The sequence below is a fragment of the Pseudochaenichthys georgianus genome, chromosome 3, assembly GCF_902827115.2.
Source record: "Pseudochaenichthys georgianus chromosome 3, fPseGeo1.2, whole genome shotgun sequence".
In the NCBI taxonomy this organism is placed as follows: domain Eukaryota; kingdom Metazoa; phylum Chordata; class Actinopteri; order Perciformes; family Channichthyidae; genus Pseudochaenichthys; species Pseudochaenichthys georgianus.
The window spans coordinates 40,606,590-40,630,785 of NC_047505.1; the positions used below are offsets into that span (position 1 = coordinate 40,606,590).

Here is a 24,196-nt window from a genome sequence, read left to right on the forward strand (position 1 = left end):
CTTTCTGAATCAGCCACTATTAGCTCAATGAAAAACAGCTGTAGGCAGACATAAATAATTAGGTACACAAACACAGACCCTGGCGCACACACAAAGAGAGATACACACCTCTAAGGTAAGGCCAGAGGGCTACATTTTTGCAATTTTAAAACTACAACAATAACTTAATCCAAAGAAAGATAATTGTCAACTGTTCTTGATCAACTTCGAAGAGTCTGTTTTTAACCCTCAAAAATGAATATTTCTTGCTCTTATTACATTGATATTAAATCAAAAAGCATATATTTGGGTTTTATACTGACATTACAAGACATTCAAGAATAGCATTTTCAGACATTTTATGGACCAAATGCTTAATCTAGAAAGAAAATCATAAGATTATTAATGACTATAAAACCATGAATTGTTGGTTCCCCTAAAAAGGTTTAAACTAAAGATGCCAAACATATTTGTCAATGTTAATGCAGTGACTGCTGATTTCTCTCATCTAAGTCAGTGCGGTCTTTATGCTTCACAGTACACACAGTACTTACTATATTTAGTAAACTGCTGGTGTGTAGGTCACCTACAGTAATGCAGAAGAGCACACTGACACATATGACTCACTCTTCCTCCCCCTACCCACTTAAATGACTGTTTATCTTTATCTAACTGAATCTAAAATCTGCATCAGAGTGCGATGAAGCTAAATTACAGCGGTGCTTTCCTCATCCATCCTAACATAGTTGGGGATGGGGAAGGTAACACAGGCAGCAGCTTAGTATTCTAGTGGCCCTACAGCAGTATGGGGACCCACTTTGATTTCCCCCTAAACTCCCATGGGTTTAAAGAGTGTCTTTGAAAACTGCTGTTGTATAGGACGCACTTTATTATCACAGCGCTGTGGAAGATCCAGTTCAGTAAGGGAGGAGTGGCACTCTTCAATCCGTCGTATATGGGCCACACAGATTTAAACATGCAAACACTCGTGAACTGAAATCTCTTTTTTTCTACAAACTGCTAGTGCTATAAACCTCCTACATATGTGGACTTTTCCTTTCAAAAGATAATTGCAAATTTGGTCAACATATTAGATCACCATTTAATTTTAAAAGTGTGTGTAACATTCATAAAAAATAGGGACAGAGGACAGATACAACTGTATATATTTATTCTACTCTCTTTATGAATGTCATTCATCTGAATGCATGCATGTATAAGCAATGTGTAATCTTTGCTCACGATACATCGGGTACAATGTACCAGTGTATGCAGTGTATGTAACATACTTTAAGCTATGTTTGGTAATGGATGATTTACTTACTGTCACCAGCATGCCAAGTACCCTGATTCTCTAAGAAAAGATTAAGCTGTTTAACCTAGCTCTGCTGATTTATTTCCTCATAAAATGCTGAATAATTAAGTCCATATGCCACAAAGACACAAAATATTCAATTTTACAGCAATGTTTATTTTTATATAGCAATGTTTTATAGAATCTGGGTTGGGTCCCAAAGGTAACGTCAAATAAGACAGGGATTAGTTGGTATCTAAGTATATGACGTTTTCTAAACAGACATATCAAATGTTGCCAAATCAAGTCCCTTGGATGAAACAGGCAGCAGTTTTTAAAATATTAAACATGACTAATGAAGGATGTATATAAATGGAATATCAGACTGAAACTCAATGCTTTAACATTCAATACTACAGAATCAAGTGCAATGATGTATTTAAAATTATTAAAATAAAGGTGATTTGTTTGATGCTAGGGGAGTGAGTTGCAGTAAGGGTGTATAGAGACTTTCATTTTATATTTTTGCAGAGTCAATTTTGAATGTAGCCACATAATTCACATTGACACGCTTCCCCACCTTGGCAGACAGGCTGTGTGCCGCTCCAAGTCCCGTTGTGTAGGCAGGTCCTCTCGACTGAGCCAATCAGATTATATCCCGCCTCGCAGCTGAAACGCAGCAGGCTCTTGGTTTTAAATTCCTCGCCTCCTAGACGGGCGCCGTGGGGAGGCATCCCCGGGTCGCCACAGATTCCTGGACTTACACCTATAGCAGCGAGAGACATTAAGTACATAAAGTTACTCAGTCTTACATACTCGTGAAGTGACACATACACATATACATTAAATGCACATACCCACACATGGAAAACTTTGAAGAGCTGCACTTTGCATTTAGGCTATACTAAATTGTTCTAGCATTAAAAGCACTGAGCGTGTCACAATTTTAGCAGCTTAAATTCCACCGGTAGGGATTTGAAAGTTTAACAGGGTACAGCTCCAAATGCAGCGTCTTGCATCTCAATGAGGTCCTCAGCTGCAGAATGGATTCTGCCCTGTTGAGCGTTCATTTTTGAGGTGAGCAGAGTAAGCTTATTGCATTTCAGCTATCGAGACAGTTGATGCTGAGTTTGGAAATGATCAGTTGTAGTGTTTTCGTGTTGTGGGATCTGTGTAAGCCGACAGCAGAGCAGCACTTACAGCCTGGGAAGTAAACCAGGACTCATCGCCTCATTCCCCTGCCTGTTGTTACACATGCAGCCCAAGCCTGCTCACTTGCAGAAGAGTAGATTGCTCAGTTTACACTAGTTATACATGTTTGTTCTCTGTATTTTTAAATGAAGTGATACAGTAATAACGACATATACTACTTTCTCAAGATTACTAGCATAAGCAGAATGGTGATATCTGTCACAAACACCAGCAGGGAAATTACTGGAGTTAACGCTGTGGAAAATAGTTGAAATGATTTCTCCCTACAGTATGTCTTATGTAAGTGGGACAGAGATGATTTTGTGGAGCAATGTACAAAGAAGGGCAGCATGTTCATAGAGAGCCTAGTTTTCAGTGAGCTGTAAGCAATTATAATCAAAGATAAAAACAACTTGCTACAGTTTGTCAGTGAATGGTTGAATGGATTTTAAATGATAATGTTTCTTCTGGTATGTTATGTTATTAATGTCTAGAATTAGGGAAATTCTTGTCCTGTAACACATGCTCGTTCGGCCAACAGTGGCAGATCTAGGGAAATATGTATTTGGGTGGAAAGAGTGTGCCATAGAGTTGGAGTCATTCCTGTTTTGCCAACATTATGTTACCTAATGTCACTATAACTGATACAATTATTGCGTTAAATAAATTGCTGCCGCATTGTTTACTTGTGTGGATTTTGTTAGGGACTCTCAAATATGAACACGTTTGTTTGCAGAATGAGCAGTTTAGGGATGTTGGTGGCTGCAGGCAAAAGTGACAGTCGTAATTCTGCTGGATATTTAAGTTTAGTCAGGTTTAGTCCCTCCGAACATAACAAAGCACAAGTTACTAAACAAGACAAGCTTCAACAAAGCCAAATAACATTGTAGAATACTGGGGTAGTAGGCATTTGTTATGCATTATTTATGCCTACCACCCCAGATTTGGACCACAAAGCCATTTTATTGTGAGGCCAACATGAAGAATGACCTTTGGCTAGAGTAGGTAGTAGCCTCGTTGACAGTCTACCGCTGTTATCATATAAATGCAGGACATCACACCCACTGATCTAACATCAAAGGCCAATCCAGTTGAAGAAGTGTGTGCTGAAATGTAATGTATATGGAAATCTGAGTCACACAGGGACATCTCTGTCAATTATATTTGACTTGTTTGTTCCTGTTAGTACCTGCTATTGTTGCTGGAGAAACAACAATCTGAAAACATCTTTATACAGACTTGCCTGTGTGATATGCCTCGTGCTGGTTGCACCAGATGGGATGAATCTATTTTCTGACAGTTGAAACCATTTTTTGAACTAAAACAATTTTTCTTTAAAGCAGCAAGTTTTAATTGTTCTTTTGTAGTTTGTATATCTGTTGAGCTTAATCTGGCAATTAGTTTTCTTGATGGATATATATTTGTTTATTTTCTTCGAGCAATTACATTTTTTCACAAACTAAACTCTCCAATATCGATGCCTTTGATTTTGAAGAGTGTATTTGCTGGATTATCACTTTAGATTTAAAATCACAATCAAACATGTCTCCCATTTTATGACAGCCTGTAGGATCATGCATGACAAAGTAAAATACTTTTCTACGCTTTGCTTTTCCACCAGCTGAAAACTGTGCCTCCCGACCAGTGGACCAGTGTGCCTTTACCAGTGCAGTACGGCGGCGCTCCGCTCCACGTGGTGTCCTCCTGACAGTGACGAGAAGCGTTGCCCACCAGCACCCCTGCAGGCAGACAGGAGTACTGCAGCACTGAACCGTACGTCCAACTGTGAGTCCCAGATATTACCGCATTAGGGGGTACACCCGGGTCGCCACAGGAAATAGCTACAGAGACACAGAGATTGAAAGAGAGTGTTAGAGTGTGTGTGCGAGACTGGGTCCAAGTATAGATTCCAGATACTACTGCATTAGGTGGTGCAGCTGTGTCTTGGCAGGAGACAGCCAGAGGGAGAGGGTGACAGCAAGGATGGGGTGGAAATAACACTAGGTCTGCATTGTTTTTGTGTACGTGTGTGTGTGTGTGTGTGTGTGTGTGTGTGTGTGTGTGTGTGTGTGTGTGTGTGTGTGTGTGTGTGTGTGTGTGTGTGTGTGTGTGTGTGTGTGTGTGTGTGTGTGTGTGTGTGTGTGTGTGTGTGTGTGTTGGTGTTGGTGTCAAAGTACACACTCAGCAAAAAGCTACAAAAACTTCAACAACAATACAATCTCGCTTGTTTTTTACTGCATACATATTCATTAAGTGTGGAAAGAAACCCTTTTCTCTTACAATTACTTTTTTAGTAAAAACTATTTCATATGTAAAAAAATTGTTTACACTCGGTTGTTTGTCTACCCCTTTGTCTACAGTGGGAATATTTGATTCAAAAAAGGTCCCCAGGTTGGAATCAAACCGAGGACGGTTATATTGTAACATTTGAAGAGGCATAACAATGATGCACCTAATGGTTAGGGCGCATAAACTTGGAAATATACACATCATTAAGCAGTACCCATACTCCTTTCCTTAACCGTACAGAAGAATATAGTCATGACACTTAAGCTTATCTTTATTGAGTTTAATTGAACTGCATAAGACAGAACCAATAACTTATGGGCTCAGAACAGTCTCATAATACACACATGCACACAGAAGGATTCACACTTGTATTTCATGATCCGCACTTGTGTTTTTCAATGCACACACAAATGTGTTCCGTTTCATATACATGTAAATAAAATCCAAATACAGAAACATTTTTTACATATGTATTTTTGATCCTCACATATCTGTTTTCCGTTGAAATCCCCTGCACCTGCAAACACAAACCGCTTTCTCTGCACGGATCGCTGTGCATTCGTGTGTGGGTTTTTTGAGACTCTCCTGACGGTCAGCCGATTCGTACTTGTCATTTTCTATAGTCAATCAGATGTCTCCTCAATTCTAAGCCTTGATTTCTTGCGTTCATGACGTAGCGCTTCATATACGCATTTTGCGCTGTCCGGTCAGCTCGCTAAACAGAGGGCGGAGCTTCAGGTGATCAGCTCAGCAGCTGATCCGATCTCTCTCTCGCGTCCGGTTATAATACTTCACTCGCGTTTGTTATCTTTTTACTAACGGTATCTCGGCACCGAAACCGTAGTTTCGGTTACACACCGGTGGTTTCTGACTTGGCTCGTTGTCAGCCGGTAACCAGCTGCCCAGACATTTCAAGGGGAAAAAGGATGCAAACGGGGCGTTCGGGTGCCGTGGGAAGAACCTCCGTTTATTCACGTTCTTCAGACTAATCAGTTACATTGACACTGTATTGCATACATGGAGACTAGCTACTTTTCCCGTTCTGACCACTTTCTCTATACTTTCGTCTCTCTCTTCATAACTCCGCCATCACACACACACACACACACACACACACACACACACACACACACACACACACACACACACACACACACACACACACACACACACACACACACACACACACACACACACACACACACACACACACACACACACACACACACACACACACACACACACACACACACACACACACACACACACACACACACACACACACACACACCCTTGTGGCTGCTACTCTTAAAGTGACAAGTGACTTACAACAGCTTCATACAGACAGAAATAAAGCAGCTGTATTCGCCATACAGGAAACACACATTTAAAACGGGTTTGCCTGCCGTTTTTGTGTACACAAGCATTCATCAAGGGTTCGGAAAGTGGCGCTGTACCTTAATAATATAAAGGCTTGTATTTGCGTGCATTTCCTGTTCGGAAAGTGGCAATGTACTGAGAGTGGAGGTGTCCTGAGATTAGCGCCTGCAGGCAGTCTCCATGGACCTGTCAGCTCCGGACTGCGCAAAATGCATATATGTAGCGCTACGTCATCAACGCAAGAAATCTACCCTTGTGGGGGCGCGCTCATGTGATTGGCTTAGAATTGAGGAGACATCTGATTGGTTATAGATAGAAACAATTACAAATACGAATCAGCTGACCGTCAGGAGAGTCTCAAAAAACCCACACACGAATGCACAGCGATCCGTGCAGAGAAAGCGGTTTGTGTTTGCAGGTTCAGGGGATTTCAACGGAAAACAAATATGTGAGGATCAAAAATACATATGTACATTTTTGTTCTGTATTTGGATTTTATTTACATGTATATGAAACGGAACACATTTGTGTGAAAAACACAAGTGCGGATCATGAAATACAAGTGTGAATCCTTCTGTGTGCATGTGTGTATTATGAGACTGTTCTGAGCCCATATTAACTTATCTCAAACTAAATTCACTTTAGCCAACAAAATCATTCCACAGTGTCAAAGCAACGAACATCAGTGCGGTAATCTGCTATTTCGTTTTCTTTCAATTTGGGGAAAATCGACATTTACAGAGCACATCTTACTTGGGGAAACAGATATGAAACTGTTCTTGATTTTCTATTTCTGCCAACCGACTGGTCCTGCGATATCTCCCCTTACCCCCAAATTGTATTACTCTATCCTCTCCTTGTCTCTTATGCGGCTTTCACACCAGCGCTTTTCAGTTTCTAGCTCCGAGCGGGAGCTTTTCTGATTCAGCTCCAGTTTCCCTTTTCAGCTCCCGCTCTGTACACACCGCCCACTGGCGCCCCAGAGCTGCCCTTGCTGCGTCATGACGTCACCGTTTACATCGCTGATTTGCCCCCCAACGGAAGCTCACAACAACAACAACAGCGTCGGGTCGATGATCGTGTTGCTTTTAATCACACGAAGCCAGAATAAATTGAATAACGACTTCTCCAACCTTATACTTTGCTCCAGAGTGCCGTGGTTCATTGTTTATTAATGTGTTTCTGCAGCATTTACCGACCGCTGCAGTGCTGCTCTTCCACGGGAGTTTATTTTGCCGTTAGCTCCCGGTTAGCTCACACTGCAGCGGCCGCTCTAAAGTATTCACTGTCCGACTCACACAAGCAGCTGATGCATATCCCCAGTTCCCCTTAGCCTAAGTGAATGTGTGTCAGTCTGAATTGACACTGTTTGGTATCACAACGCTGTTATGAAAGTGTCTCTGGTATAAAACGGGTGATGTTAGCATAGCAACCGAAGCTAAACTGACTACTCTAATCCGATAGCTGCAATAATACAAAACAACACGTCTGCCTCTCTCCACAATGATCGATAACAGTGAACGGATGGTCAAAGTAAGGCACAAATAAACAGAATCACACGAAGCCTGGTTAGTGTTGCCTGACTTTATAAAGTGTGTTTATAGGCACTACTGCTTGTAGGCAGGCATAACAGTCGACCCATGGGAGGTGGGTTTAGTTTCCTGCACGCCTCGACGTAAGAGAGACGTAAGCGACGTCACCTCTTAGCTCCAAAGCTCTTGCCTCTGGACCGACAATTTTTTGGAGCTGGAAATGAAGCGGATTCCGGAGCTAAGAGCCGGCGCAGCTCCGGTGTGAACTGGAAAACCCGGCGCTTTTCAGGCTCTAGCTCCGAGCCGGAGCTGAAAAGGCGCTGGTGTGAAAGGGGCATTAGTCATCAGCCCTCATCCCCCAAATTTCCGATAAGACGTGGTTTCTCAAATGTAATGCTCGATGCACAGACACCCCTCCAGTGTCTGCTGCTCTGTCCCTCTCTGTCTGCCTCCTCGTCCCTATCTCTCTGTTACTGTGTCCTCACTGCTGTTCTCCTCCCTGCAGTGTGAATGCGCCTATCAGATCGCGTTCACACCGGAAAAAGTCCCTGGGGGTGGATTAGGCAAATGAAGCCGCTGACGTCACTTCTTCTTCTTCTGCTTTGGGTTTACTGGCAGGCTGCAAACCACTTCACGGCGTATACTGCCGCCCAAAGTCCCCGGAGTTGGGGACTGGCTTCAGTAGAAGCTGCTGGGAGTCCCAGCAGCTTCTACTGAAACCTTCCAAGTAAATCACCAGAACGCCGACACCTCCTCATCTCCACCGCTCCCATGTTTTATTTTGTGTTGCCATAAGTTAGTCTCTCTGCGTTTCTGCGCTGGGCTAATGCTAATAATGCTAATGCGAGGATAATAAAATGGCGGCTTCACAAAACTTTTTGGGAGTTTTACGGGGCGTGGTTTGCAATCCGCCCAGCCAATCAGAAATATAGCTCTTTTCTCAGAAAAGAGCCGCTCGAGGGGGTAAAAAGGTTCGCATGAACTAAGTTCTTTTTGGTGTGAACGCGATCATGAACTAAGTTCGCATGAACCTTTGTGGGAAAAGTACCGCAGTGTGAATGCGCCTATTCAGCATCCTCTCTCCATCGCTCTCTAGTTTAATCTCTATGTTTCCATCGGCCATTGTAGCTCCCTCACAAGAATGCCTATTGCCCGAAGAGACACATGCTTACCTTTTTTCCTTCTCTTCACACGGACATAGACACAGAACAACACACACTCACACAGATGCTCAAACCTTTAAGCTTCTTTCTTTCATACTCTTGCCCTCTTTTTATGATTACTTCCCTCCCATTTTCTCCCTTGAACCCTGTCTTATTCTCTCAATTTTTCATTCGCTCCTCATCCTCCTCCCAGTAGCTCTCCAAGCCATTTCACTTTCACAAATGGCTTTCTCTGACAAATATAAAGACAAAATAAATAGAAAAACACCTGCCTTTGTCTACCTGTGTTCAGCATGCCAAACTTTTGCAGACATTGTTTTTTGCAGGGTTCCAAAAAGTTGTAACCTGTTTTTCAATAGTAGAAACCATTTCATTAAAGGAATGGTATGCTCATGACACTCATTTTTTAATAATTATCATCCGATAAAACAGACCAGTCTCTGCCAGTCTCTCTCTTTTTTTTTTTAATCCGATGACATTATCAGTGATTTTAAACTGATTATATACCGAAATAACATCAACACTGTGGGCGCCGCCATTTCCCGGACGTGACGTAATCCATGCGTTTGGTTTTCGAAGACACGTTGATCTCCATGTTATTTACTGTAGTTTCTCTATTCAAATATGCCTCACTGTATCGCGAAATATTGCCATAATTCGGATAGGAACAATCCACGGAATGCTCGGTTCCATCTGTTGCCAAAAGGTAAGCATAAGAAGTACATTCGGAGGCAGTGGCTAGCGAAATGTGGCCGGCCCGAACCGAGAGATTCACAGGCTCATGTATGCAGCGAACATTTCACATTTCCGGACGACTACTCTGAGAGTATGATCAAACATAACATGGGATTTAAAGAACAACCATTACTCAATGGAGATGCAGTACCATCGGTCTTTCTGGTGTCATCACCGACCAGGACACCAGTTCGGCCAGTTGAGAAATCGCCCTCTGCAAGTGTGAAGCGACGGAGGAGCAGAAGTAGTGCTCGGAGTAAGAATAAGGTATGTTATAGCGCATTTCCATTGCAGCGGCTAGCCCCGTTTTAACGTCTAGGCCAGGACAGTTTTTGGTGGCCTTTCCATATAGCGTAGTACCGGCTAGTGTGTATTTCCCCCCAGTTTTTCCGGCCCCATAAAATCGTGATTCTATGGCCAGGGACAACGAAGCTGAGTATGCTAAACTAGAGAGGGAATCGCTAGCAAGGGTGGTACTACATGCATACATATAGTATCTTATATCATCTTCCCATTATACACACATGCATTTCCAAACATTTGAACTACCTATGTTGCAAATGTATTATCTTTTCAATTTACACACGGCATCTATTGCACATCTGTCCGTCCTGGGAGAGGGATCCCTCCTCTGTTGCTCTCCCTGAGGTTTCTCCCATGTTCCCTTTAAACTGTGGGTTTTCTTCGGAAGTTTTTCCTTGTACGATGTGAGGGTCTTAGGACAGAGGGTGTCGTATTGTCATACTGATATGTATGGCTGAATTCCCCCATCCAATCTCTTCACATTGGTCAAAACTTGTTCCTCTGCTGACGAGTCCGAACTGAAATACTCCACCATGTTTCCGCGTGTTGACAAAGTGAACGCATGGATGACGTCACGACCATCACGTGACTACTGAAAATGGCAAACATGGCGGCGGCCAGACGGAATATACAGGTCTTGATAAAAAAGAGCTATAAAATCATTATTTACCGAGGAATATCGCAGGTTTCTTCAGGGTATGATTTAAACATAACGTTTCACTAAATACTGAAGTTTTGATTAATTATCTAATGAGTGGACCATTCCTTTAAAGGACTATGAATGCCCCATTTGTCTCCTAAACTTGCATTGACATAGTTTATATAAATTCAAGAAAAGATAATTATTCCATCCATACCTAGGCAGCGAGGGATTGGTCGGTCCCACCGTCCTTCGTGCTGGCATGTGAGGATGGCGGAGCCCAGGAGGTAGAAGCCTCGTTTACAGTGGATCACCACAGATACACCGTAGCTGAAGACTTCTGGGTAACGTAGGCCCGACTGGCGCACACCATTCTCCACGTGGCCGGGGTCGGAACAGTTGACCACTGCAGAAGAGCAACACTGTTAAAACCTAATCAAACTATTTATTTAAGTAGACTTCAGTGAACTTTTCTTCATATTGATGGTTAGAGATTGTACTAAGAAAAATCCAATACAACAGTAATGTAAAGAGAGGAGAAGAGAAGGTCTAACACCTAAGATATATATTTTTAATGAAATAAATATGTTTATAACATTAGGGCGTAGATAACATTGTCTGTGGCTGAAATGACTACTCTCTGTATAATAGGCAGTCTACAATTTAGTTTAAAGTGACCATTAGATTAACAATATGGACACACCGTAATCATCATTACTTTACGTCATTCTTGACAGTTAATGACTGTAATTTTTTCATCCCGAAAGTGCAACAATGTCCATAATGGGGTTGTTAGCGGAAAGTAGTGCATGGCTGCTATATTTTTTGGGCCATTGTGAATCTTTTTTGAAGACACTGAAGTGCATAAATGTCACACACACATGTCCTTAAATGGATCTATACACAGTACATATATTGCACCTTACATTGGATTTGGAGGGATTTGGGGTACAACTAGATCAAATGACTGTGAATAGTTTGGAGCTTAATCTTTGAAAAGCAGCCATTAGAAAACAGGACACAATTGGGTACTTCACAGGGTTACACATTTCGATTATCTATGTTACTCTGGTCTTTTCTAAAAACTGCTATTTTGTTGTGTCCCACTCTCTTTTCTGGAGCTCTTTGTTCTACTCTCTCCTCTGGTCCCTTCTACTCTCTCTGGGTGGAGGCCAGTCCAATAAGAGTGAGGTTTTATTTTTCACATGTCAGGGGAGACTGACATTCACTCAAATTCAAGTCCATGGGGGGACATGGATAAGGGTGTGTGTGTGTGTGTGTGTGTGTGTGTGTGTGTGTGTGTGTGTGTGTGTGTGTGTGTGTGTGTGTGTGTGTGTGTGTCTGGCAACCCAAGGGAACAAAGAAAGTTTCACTCTTATAATTGACAGCTGCTGCTGGGAAGGAGAGAGAGCAGGAGAGAGGGATAGGACAGAACAATTGAGGGAGAGGGAGAAAGCAAGCAGGTGAACATGAATCTCCTCATAGAAAACCCATGTGAACGACGATGTTGAATCGATCTGCTCTCATGGCTCTGTGTGTGTGTGTGTTTTAGTCTATCATAATCGTTACACTACCGGAGGTTTTCAGAGGCTTGTAGTGTAACGACCATGCATGGTTAACAGAGTAGAACGTGTCTCTGGACACGAACCCAGCTGTTTTTGTGCGCATGTATGAATGTGTTAGTCAATTCAGAGACACACCACACAGATTGTGGCTGAATACAGCACAATGTTAAGTGTGTTTATACGCTACAATTATTCAGTACTCAATTTTACAGTCAGCTGGCAGAAGATTCGGCCAAAAATGTTCCAGTTGACATACTGGAGCTAGAAGCAAATCAGGGCAAAAACAAATACTGAATCCATGCTGACCATTTAAATGCATAGGTTTCTGATTTTATGATGATATGTTACTCTTCAACTGATAGGATCCAAGGTGTTGGAATTGTCAGTAAAGTATGTTATCTAAATCAAGATAAAAAAGCTAAATCATTTATTTCAGTATTAAACATATACCATAAGTTAAACTGAACATAAAACACTACATGTTGTCTGTGCAGTGTGCACTATAATTTAAAGAGCTTATTCCACTCGAGTATTTGCACGGATGTACGTCAGTGTGTAACTTTGGTAATAACTGTGTTTGTGACCTTTGCAGACAGGTAGGGGGCTGCTCCACTGGCCGTTGAGTCTGCACTGAGCACGTGCATTTCCACTCAGGACGTAACCTCTGTTGCAGGTGAAGTTTACAACATCATTGAGGTTGAACTCGCTGCCATTGGTTCGCCCGTTACCTGGGTTGCCGGGGTGACCACAAGTGATGGCTGAGGGAGCAGAGAAGTATGATGAGAAATTTGAGGTGTGGAAAAAGTATTATTTGCAGCATTGTGTTATATTCCATATTTTTTGGAACACAAAGATGCTGCAGAGGCTTTCATTCAAGGAACCATTTAAACCCCTGAAAGGCTTTCAAAGAAGATGTGGTTTCTTTTGAGACTAGTGTATGGGCATAGATATGTCTCATAATTATTTGTGTGAACATAAAAATAATTTGTGTGTAAATATGTGATTTGTAAATGTAAAACACCATCCACAAATGCATTTAAAAGATTTGCAAACTCACAAGTACATTTGCAAGTGTAAAACGGATCTGCAAATACGCTAAATATGTTCACAAATAAAAAAAAATCTGTGAATATCTCTTTAACATTTACAACTTTCAATCAGGCATTTGTGAATCCATTTGTATGTGTCGACCAATAATGCGCTTGCGGATCTCAAATCTCTGCTCGTGGATCTCACATTTCTGCTTGTGGATCGTCTTTTTACACACACGGAATGTTGAGACATATTTTCCGCCGGTCTCCGCTAAAATCTACTCGTGTCACTCGGTTATTTTTGGAAACCACGTGATTGCCCGCTGATGACGACATTTCCGCATGATTTCAAAGTAAGAGCATGATGGTTTGTTTAATGCTCTGTTTTTTTTTATTATAATGAGCAGCGGAACGTTAGATGCATTCTTTATCACCATCACCATCATCACCACCACCATCATCATCATCATCATCATCATCATCATCATCATCATCATCATCATCATCATCATCATCATCATCATCATCATGTTATATTGATACAGTTAGTTTGTGTTAGTTTGGTTCAATACAGCATATATCGAGCACTTTCGTTGATGTTGAAGTGCAGGCTATACGCTACTTTCGGGTCCCGGGGGAGCAGCAGGCGGAGCAGCCCAGATACAACTCTTTCTTTATTGTTTGTTGTGTATTCAGTCAAGTGGGTCAAAGTTACAATGTAAAATTGTAAGTACAATGTAAAGTCCTGTGCTTTGCAGGTGCCGGTAAAGAGCAATACAATGACAAAACCTTTCCAAACAAAACAACTAGTAGGCTAGGTAGGTAGGTATGGCAGGCAGGCAGATAGGTAGGTAGATAGATAGATAGATAGACGGACAGATAGATAGATGGATATCATATATAGATAGATACTTCATTCATCCCAAATTGTGAAATGTGTGGAAACAAGTATAAACACAATAACATTAAATACAAATGAAGGCAATAGACAGGAATATATGCATATACAGTAGAAAGAACACGATGAATATTATAACATTTAATGTAGCCTTACTATGAAGGCTAACCTAAATACGGTGCTTTTCTACAGATTACTTTATTACTGCACTGGTAAGGTAAAATTAGGCCGATTAATAAGATGTGAAGTGCTTTGTAACTTCGACCCGCTTGACTGAATACACAAACAATGAAGAAAGAGTTTTATCTGGGCTGCTTCGCTGCCAGCTGCTCCCCCCGGGACCCGAAAGTGGCGTAGGCTATAGCCTGTACTTCAACATCAACGAAAGTGCTCGATATATGCTATATTGAACCAATAAACTAACACAAACTATCTGTATCACTATAACATGATGATGATGATGATGATGATGATGATGATGATGATGATGATGATGATGATGATGATGAGGATGATAATAAAGAATGCATCTAACGTTCCGCTGTTCATTATAATATAAAAACAGAGCATTAAACAAACCATCATGCCCTTACTTTGAAATCATGCGGAAATGTCGTCATCAGCGGGCAATCACGTGGTTTCCGAAAATAACCGAGTGACACGAGTAGATTTTAGCGGAGACCGGCGGAAAATATGTCTCAAAATTCCGTGTGTGTAAAAAGACGATCCACAAGCAGAAATGTGAGATCCACGCGCAGAGATTTGAGATCCGCAAGTGCATTATTGGTCGACAAATACAAAATGGATTCACAAATGCCGGATCAAAAGTTGTAAATGTTAAAGAGATATTCACAGATATTTTTTTAATTTGTGAACATATTTAGCGTATTTGCAGATCCGTTTTACACTTGCACATTTATTTGTGAGTTTGCAAATCTTTTAAATGCATTTGTGGATGTTTTACATTTACAAATCACATATTTACACACAAATTATTTTGATGTTCGCACAAATAATTATGAGACATATCTATGCCCATACTAGTGTGTGTAATGGATTTACTTTATATAGAAAAAGCATTTTAGCTCTTCACATTAACTGAAAGAGCAATGACTCATCATACAATACAGATGAACTACAATGGTTTTCGAATCACAAAGAACTTACGGACGCAGACGGGAGTTGTTCCAGACCACCGATGGTCTTGCTGACAGATCCTGACCGATGTGCCGATAAGACGATATCCCAACATGCACTGGTACACCACAGTGTCACGGAAACTAGAGCCTTCTCCACTAATGTGTCCATTGACTATAGGATCTGGAGAGTCACAGTGACCAGCTGCAGGAGAAGAAATTATAGGGATTAATGCAGTATAATGAGAAACAACTTTAGGTCACTTTCCCTATCCGTGACTTTAAATCATCAGTGCTGGATCAATGTTCCCATAGTTACGACCTTAAGACGCCCATTTCAACTACTTATTGCAACAGTTAGTCTGTCAAACAATGTATATGAGCTGTCTTTACTTAAAGTAGACATCAATCCCCTTTATGACAGGTGATTGACATCCTCAGTGCATTTATGAAATCAATGTGAGAAGGCAGCCCTGCTCTGTGACTGCCCTAAAAGGCATTTTCAAATTGGCAAATTAACACAATTTAACTGCGTTCTACTAAGAGGCCTTGAAGTGCCACATCCTTTTATGATTTCTGAAAAACTTTGGAACATTGGCCTAGGTGTGGGAATCATTGAATTCTGCTCAGTACCATTTCATCTATTAGGAGATCAATCACTCGTATTTCGCTTCATGTTTTTGTGCTGCATGAAGTCAGGACTGTGTCCCAGTACTTTTTCATGTATTTAGCTTTTAATAGTCTTTTTTCTTTCCCAATTGCTTTGCACATACGACATTTCTCAGACTTTAATTCATGCTGTGAAAACATCTATACAATTCAATATTTTGCAAAGCTCTTTGGAGACTACTGTTGATGTAATGCAAATGTTTCTACTACTTTTTAAAAGACAACACGTACAGTATAAGGAAAATCATTATCCAAGATGTCTGATTTGATCAAACCAATACTATATAGACGTGTCATTATTTTAAGGGTTCTTCTGAAGCAAATAGTGATTTGTTTTGTCATTAATATGTGTGCTTCCTGAATACAAAGATGAATGTGTAAAAAAGGCTGCATGTTACTCACTGCAAGTCATGGCTTTTCCAAATTGTGAGCAGCAAGTGTTTTTCCCCGACATTTTTCTTCAATCAATTACAACAGCTTTTAATTAAATAACATTTGTGATTGTATTATGTCAGCATGAGACCTGCAGAAAGCAGCAATACACAGCCTGTGGTAAAAACATTTGCATCTGGCCACTTAAACCCATATTTGTAGAGGTGATTAACTTTTGATGAAATCAATTTTGAACTCTTCTTTCATCAACTCTTAGGTATATTTTGCTGCCCTGCTAGCATCAGAATCTCAGATTTTAATGTGACGGTGGTTTGATTTATACGTTCACCACATAAACTGTGCATCCCGCATGAGACTTATTATTCAGGCGTAACCTTGAGGCTGAATCCTGAACCAGAGTGTGTATGTTAAATCAGGGTTAATCATCTCTGGTCAGTGCATTCTGAAGGTCTATATCAAGCCCTTAATGTATTAAGTAATAAAATGCCTCAGTACTAGATCATTTGAGTTACTGAGGCATGTGCGTAGTTTGTCTTCCTTTCTGCTGGTCTCATTTCCATAGCCCTTACCAAGACACCTGTAGCAATCCCATAAATTAATAAAGCTTACCTGTAACATTGGTATGTTCATGCATTTCCATTAGAGCCTAAGGTTTTACAAATGTCCTTGACACAGGTTATGGCAGAAAAATATACATGAAATGCCTTTTTCTTTTTCGCACAAATGGGCCTTTAAATTGGAATATCATATGTTTTGCTCTTGCATGCTATATTGAATACTGTAATATTGATAATACAGCCAGTGTGACTGTTGATACCATACCCTAACCTGATTCTGTACAGAAATGTTAACAATATAAAAAGATTTACTTTCTTTTTCGAAGAGATTGTAATTTTTTCAGCTAAATGGGTTTTGGACAGGCACAACACGATTTACATGCTATCACATTTAATGGACCTTACCTAGACACCTGGTCTCTGCTCCGCTCCACAGCCCGTTAGCACCGCACTCCCTGACATGTGACCCCACCAGCGTGTAACCATGGTTACACATAAAGATTGCAGTTGCTCCAAATGTAGTCAGCGTCCCCAGTTTGGTCCCAAAGGGTGGAGTGGGAAGCTCTCCACAAGAGATGACTAAACAATGGAATAAATATGATAGGATCACATAGTTACAAAAAGACAATGGAAATGATATATAACATCACATTAAGCAGCAACGGGTACGGTTTTATTATCTTTAATTTCAAAAATCTGTAAGTAAGATGACACTATAAACCATCCTGGATTAGAACAGTGTTGAGTTTTGGGAACAATACCAGGCTGAATTAGATTTAGGTCAGAAGATTTAAGACCTTTTCTTCCTTAATATCCTGAGTGACACTGTTTCCAAACCACTGGCCAACTTAAAGTACAGACACTTCTGTTACATTGCTAAATCCCTCAGAGCTGCAGCAGTGGTAGGTAGGCCAACTAGAACAATTAAGAAATATATTTAAAATGTAGCAAAAATACATTTAACAAAAACATTGGTCTAATGTAAGATGGGTTTCAATTTGTAATCATGTTTTAAACTTTTCAAGTGAACCCATTTCACCCTTTCATTGGCACATAATATATTATGCAATGCTAAGAAATTCTGGTGCCTATTGGAAAGTTTTCAAAGTCACAATGCGCTAACACCCCTTCCCTTTATGAAAGAAGCAGCAAAGGCACATTTCATAGTAACACTCAATTTGAAAAGCCAATCTTCCACTATTGCCCAGAAATAGCATTCTGATTAAAATAGTTATCACAGTCCGAAGACAATGTGCAGTAAAGATGCCCCCTGGTAAGACACAGACAGAAAGTAACTCTGTCCTGCAATCAATCCGAGACCAGCGGCGGCCATTTGAATACATTTCCATGCCTTTGCTCAAACACGGGTTTTTCAGGCACAAAGAATCATAAATCCCTTTGTCTCTTTTCCTTTACGTTTTGCTTTTACAAAGGTGGGCAAGCTGTATTGATGACTCGTTCAAAACAGACTCTGGAAGCAACTGCATTGTGGTTTTATTGTTTTGATAGCGAATGTGATGCCCGCTCATGCAGGTGTGTCTATGTGTCTACAGCAGTGTTTCTCAAACTTTTTCATACCAAGGACCACTTAACCAATAAAAAAACACTCGCGGACCACCTAACTCCACAAATATACAAAATCACATCATTTTTCTAGAACACATTACAAATCGCCTGAAAATGGTACAAACAAGTGGCAACATGTGTGAAGGTGAAGGATGAAGGTGTTGTGCTGGGCTATATCATGCAATCGAAACTTAAGCTCGCTCCATTGCGGAGATATTCCCGCGACAGTGCGGAAAACTTACATTTATTTATTTATTTCAAATGTGAAATGTTACCAATATACTCACGGACCACTAGGGGGCGATCACGGACCACCAGTGGCCCGCGGACCACATTTTGAGAAGCACTGGTCTACAGTATATATGGTTTGTGTGTGTGAGAGAGATGAGGTTCCTTTTTTTCATCACTCTGTTCATGTGCCTTTTCTTCTCCATCTATGAAAGGGTGTTTACTTTAATAACTTACGAAACATAAATAGTAAAAAATGATCTGTGCACTATATAGTACCAATGACGTTGAAGCACTTCATATATGTGGTTATATGTGTGTATCAACCCAGTTTAAAGGGTATCTCTTATAATACAGTTCTAGGCTCGAAGTCTGAGTTGACTCATAAATAAAGTTATTTGTCATGGAGGTGCCATGGGAGGTGAACAGGCGCACAAAACTAATATCATAGTGAAGTTTTATTATCTTGTTCAGAGGGGACGGGGTTACAGCAGCATGACAGCAGCATTTGAGATTTAATTTGCACAGGATAGTCACAATGTTGTTTGTGTTTTTTTTTTTAAATACTTACTCTTGCATGTAGCTAGGTCGTCTGACCCCTCCCAGGTCCCATTGGCAAGGCAGCGAAGAGTCCGATGACCCACTCCCAAATAGTACCCTGTGGAGCACTCCAGCATCACCATAGACCCAAACTCTGCCGACCTACCAGAGAGCAGGCGGGAGGTCATGTGATCTGACAAGGTGCCCTCTGTGCTGGGGCAGTGGACCGCTGGAAAATAAAATGTAGTCAAATTACTATTACATAAAACATTCAATTCGGTTTTCAGACTTCATTTATGTCCTCAACTACAAGCTACTGTATCGACTCCCATTTGATTGAATGTTTTCCAAAACTTTAAGCTAGTGGGGTCATGTATTTAAGAAACAGGGTGTAATGTGAAATACTCTTAGCATCTCTCAACAAAATCATTAAAAATGAAAATCTGACGATCCTTGTCCTGCCTTTTGCATTTTCTGAATGAAATGTGGAATTATACTATTGACCTTGGGAACAGCAGTTTATTTCCTGAAAATCCACTAACAAGCTTTTAACAGAGCTTTGAACTGCATCTCATCAGCTGTCATATCATGGAGAAAGTGTTACACCATGAAAAGTGAGCAAACTTCACTCTCACCTCTTTCACAGAGGAAGACTGCAAAATGTGGTGAAAAGCTCAGAAATGATAACCATAAGTGTCCTAAATGACCTTGAGTTAAGAATATTTTTTCTTCTTATCATCTCATAGTCTTGACTGCCCATACAACTTACGTAGGCATCTGGGGGCTGAGGCAGCATTACTCCAGCTGCCATCCTCCAAACACTCTGCAGTCATTTGAGCACCTGGGTCAAGGTGGAAACCATGGTTACACTGGTAGGTGACCTGGCTACCAACGGTGTACTGGTTGGCTTGGAAGCTTCCGTTGCCGGGTGACTGAGGAATTCCGCATGAGACAGCTGCCGTAAAGAGATACGTGTTGAAATGGTATCGTTCACAAGCTGCTGTCATCTCTTTTGAAGCAATCGTTTAAAATATTACCTTGACAAAACGGTGTTGGTACGTCCCACTGGTAAAGCCCATTGGGGTGAAGCCTGCAGGTGGCATTGCTTGAGCCTATCATGCGGTAACCACGGTTACAATAAAACTGAAGTCTGCTCCCTGGACGGAGTTTGGTTCGGTTGACCACGCCACCGTTCACTGGAGGATCATTGATGCTACAGTAGGCAGCTGGAGATAGAGGAAGAAAAGTTGGAAAAACAACATTTTTTCTGTGTCCACACTTCACAGGAAACTAACCAGTCTTATCTAACTCATTTTCTATGGAGATAATAATGAGCAGGAGAGAAAACAGAAGGTTAGCTCCGTGGGGGTGTATTTAAAATATGAAAAGGTGTACTAATGCTGCTATTGCCAGGCATATCAAATATGAGCTTTATTCCTTCTGGCATTATATCATACTATAATAACTTTTTCTGAAACCTTTTCAAGTAATGCATTGTTTTTGTCTTCCAGGAACTGAATATAGAATCAGTACAATATAACCATCCTCCATAACAGGCCTCAATGGGCCACTTGCTCCTCCCTGTCCGATGTGGTCGTTGCTCCGCCTTGTACCGGCTCTTTTCCCTTTCAGCTTCACATTGGAGGATTTACTTTCCCACGTCAGGACAAAAGAGTAGCTTTCATTTTCATTCTACTGTAAACTTTTGTTTCCAAGAAGTATCTTATGCCTCCCTTTCCTCAAAAGAGTCATATTGGCCTTCTTTTTGCTCACTCTATCTGCTCTAAAATGTGTGTGTAATCTGCATCATTAATTTGATATCTTATCAGTCCACTTCTCTCCAACAGGAATATTCTGGAAACATTGAGTTTGACTTCCAAAACAAAAAATAAAGAAAACTTAAATACAGATGCAGTATGGGAAATTGCAAGAAAGATAAGAGAACTTCCTATGAACAAAACATTGATAATGTTCCAAAAGTTCTATACTGGAAAACGCAACAATAGAGTTATTAGAGACTGTCCGTCAGCTGCAGGATAATGGACGATGCAGAGGCAAAGAATGGCATGGTGTGTATCATCCGTTGCCTCTGCATTGAATGATACACACCATACCATTCCCAGTTTTCATCATCATTATGCTTAATTTGTTCTGTGGCAACTTCCTAATACATGCAAAAAATAAATGGTGATGTTCGTTGATACATTTTGGATAAGAAGTAGATATGGTATTACTTTCACAGATAAAATGGGACAAAGGACTTTACGATAGTTAAGCAGCTGAATTTGAAAACCCTGCTTGCTTAATGTACAACCGACATCAATGCATATCTAGTTTCATATATATACTAACATGTAACCCTAGCCTTGATATAATATATATATATACTATAATAATAACAACGTGTCAACACACAATGCTTATCTTTATAATTAAAGTGACTGCATTTTTATCCATTTGTAATATAGCTATCAATGTCTCCCTAAGATACTGACAAAACATATTTTTTGGCTTTGGTACCATTTGAAATAGCTTTAGCTGAGTAATGCTGACCTCTTAATGTTTATGTAAGAAATATAATAGCTTTGTTCTCACATAGAGGTAAAATATGCTGAGATAAATATTATTGATGGCACTTCTGTACAATTGCTGATACCTACTTAAAATGTACTAAGGGCCATTATTGTTTATAGCATTAGCAAGTGCCCCAACACACATTCAGGCAGCAAATAGAAAACATATCACAAATAGAGATACAAAGAGAGGAGTGGAAATTCATAGTGAATCACCAGGAAAGATGCACACAAGCTAGACCCACCAGAAAACGCGATTCTGCGATCGCAGAAATTACCGCATAATCAGCAAAATGGCGCATATTTTTAAAAAACCGCATATTTATCAAAAGGCAGCATAATCCCCGCATTTTTCCACACAAAATTGAGAAAAAAAAAATGAACTCGTCTTGATGATGCGCGACGTCATCAGCTCGCGCATCACAGAAGGTAAACAACACCGTACAGTGAACGTGTGGAGCTCACACGAGAGTTTCTCTTCACCAAGATGAAAACATCTAATCCATCTCATTTACCGACGAACATTTCTGCTAAAGACCGGGCAAAGCAGTACCCCGATGTCTGGGGGGAAACTATTCTGCACCCCGTGCAACTGTGTTTGCATAAGAGCATAAGAGAACATCGACCGTGACGACCCACTTTGATTCATTCAAACATTCGAAAATGCTTTCTGCTGCTGCGGACAAGAAAGCCAAACAACTCACGTTCACCGAGGCATCGACCTCCAAAACCCTTTCGAGGGCTACAAGAAACGAAGTGAGTAGCCTACAAGATTGAAGCTGGTTAGATAACGAACGAGTAAATGAAAACAGAATGAGGCGGCGGAGAAGTGTGTGTGTGTGTGGGTGTGAGAGAGAGAGTGTGATTAAAATAGCCCAATTGCTTTTACAATAAATACACATTGAATGTGTTTAATTGAATAGTAAAGGGGTTTAACGTTAGTGGCAGGTTGTGTGTGAGAGAGAATAAATAAATAAGACAGCCCAATATTTATTTTTTCCGCATATTTCGCAACTTTCCGCATATTTCGCAACTTCCCGCAATTTCACCGCATAAAATCACATAAAACCCCGCATGTTTGATCGCATAATCAAGGATTTTAGCCCGCATAATCAAGGATTTTAGCCCGCGTTTTTCTGGAGGGTCTAACAAGCGATGAGCTATTGCTGCTTTCAGAAAGGACATTGGGCAAACCTGATACCATTAAGCATAATGTCTGCAAGGTCATTTCACAGCTAAAGCAAGCATGAACAACAAGGAAAAACGATAACGAAATTGCAGCAGTGAATGTTACAGCCCACACAGATCCAGAGTCACACAAACTCACGACATGTTTGAGGACCCTCGTAAAGATAACAAAATAACTTCACTGACACTAAACTAAATTGTTACATTGACCCTTAAACCAGGTCTTACACCTCAAATAACCATTTGAAGAATAACTCATGTTATAAGCTAAAGCTAGGTATACCATATATACTGTGCAATATGTGTGCTTCAATATACGAGAGCATCAAAAGTGTATTGTAAGTGAAGGTCTCAACCATACATTTATGTCCTCTGTATAGCTGCTGTTGTCAAGGCAATACAACACCATGGGGAAAAGAAAACACTATTACTTCAAGCCATTGTGCTGATATAACCCACAGACTAAAATATATCACTCTGCTCTTCAGTACAGATAGCCATGAGACAGACCTTTTGACTCACTCATCTCAAGTCCAAAGAGGATCAGTGTCACTGTAAATAGTATTTAGAAATATCGAAAGTGATGGTCATCTTCAATACATTCCTCAAATGTTAAAAGCAATGAATAAGGAGCGTCTGAAAACCTGCCAACCTAAGCCTAACAAAGCTAAGGATCAGAATGCCACAATGTTGGCAAGAACCTGCAGATAGATATAATAAACTCAAGCTGAAACAAATTGGCAAATTAACAAAGTGGATTTCCTAATTCTCTTTCGCTCTTAATTTGTCTGATGCATTAAAAAAGAATGTTTCCAGTTAGGAACGTCTTCTCAATGATCAATGCTCAGGTACCTACAGCCTTGATGCACCAATTAATTTTCATCATAAGCAAGGAGATTGGGTTGGTTATAAATTCTATTCTATAACACATAGGTGTGAGCAAGCTCTCTGATTGGTCAATAGGCGTGTTTGATTCCACGATCAAACAACGGTCAAATAGAACGTGCCTTTTCACAACAAGTCAGTATCCCTCCGCGTCTGAGAAAAACGGTATACCGTTGGGCCTTTGAACTGGAACAAGAAAACAAATGCCCGAATCAGCAAAGGCTTTCTACCACCATCCAAGGAAGTCGGTGAAGCCTGGGGATGCGGTGTGGTATAGCATGGAGCCCTTGGGGGTGAACAGCCTGGGGTCCATGATGACCCGCATTAGTGAAGAGGCTGGCACTGCTACGCGTTACACAAACCATTGCGTCAGAAGCACCTGCATACAGCGGCTGGCGGAGGCAGGGTTGGAGGCCAGAGAAATCATGTCCGTTAGCGGGCATAAAAATGAGTCATCGCTT

The 24,196-nt window shown here is 40.8% G+C and overlaps 1 protein-coding gene across 1 annotated transcript in view; it reads right to left on the minus strand.

Moving 5' to 3' along the window:
* The window catches only part of LOC117442575 (CUB and sushi domain-containing protein 1-like), a 260,136-nt gene that overhangs the window by 29,640 nt on the left and 206,300 nt on the right, over window positions 1–24,196 (minus strand). The window contains exons 49-57 of the mRNA XM_034078545.2: window positions 20,127–20,315; window positions 19,859–20,044; window positions 19,121–19,318; window positions 17,161–17,334; window positions 15,168–15,341; window positions 12,656–12,829; window positions 10,724–10,912; window positions 4,129–4,305; window positions 1,854–2,039 (exon numbers count right to left, since the gene is read on the minus strand). Coding sequence (XP_033934436.1) covers window positions 1,854–2,039; window positions 4,129–4,305; window positions 10,724–10,912; window positions 12,656–12,829; window positions 15,168–15,341; window positions 17,161–17,334; window positions 19,121–19,318; window positions 19,859–20,044; window positions 20,127–20,315 — 1,647 coding nt within the window. The remainder of the gene's footprint in view (window positions 1–1,853; window positions 2,040–4,128; window positions 4,306–10,723; window positions 10,913–12,655; window positions 12,830–15,167; window positions 15,342–17,160; window positions 17,335–19,120; window positions 19,319–19,858; window positions 20,045–20,126; window positions 20,316–24,196) is intronic.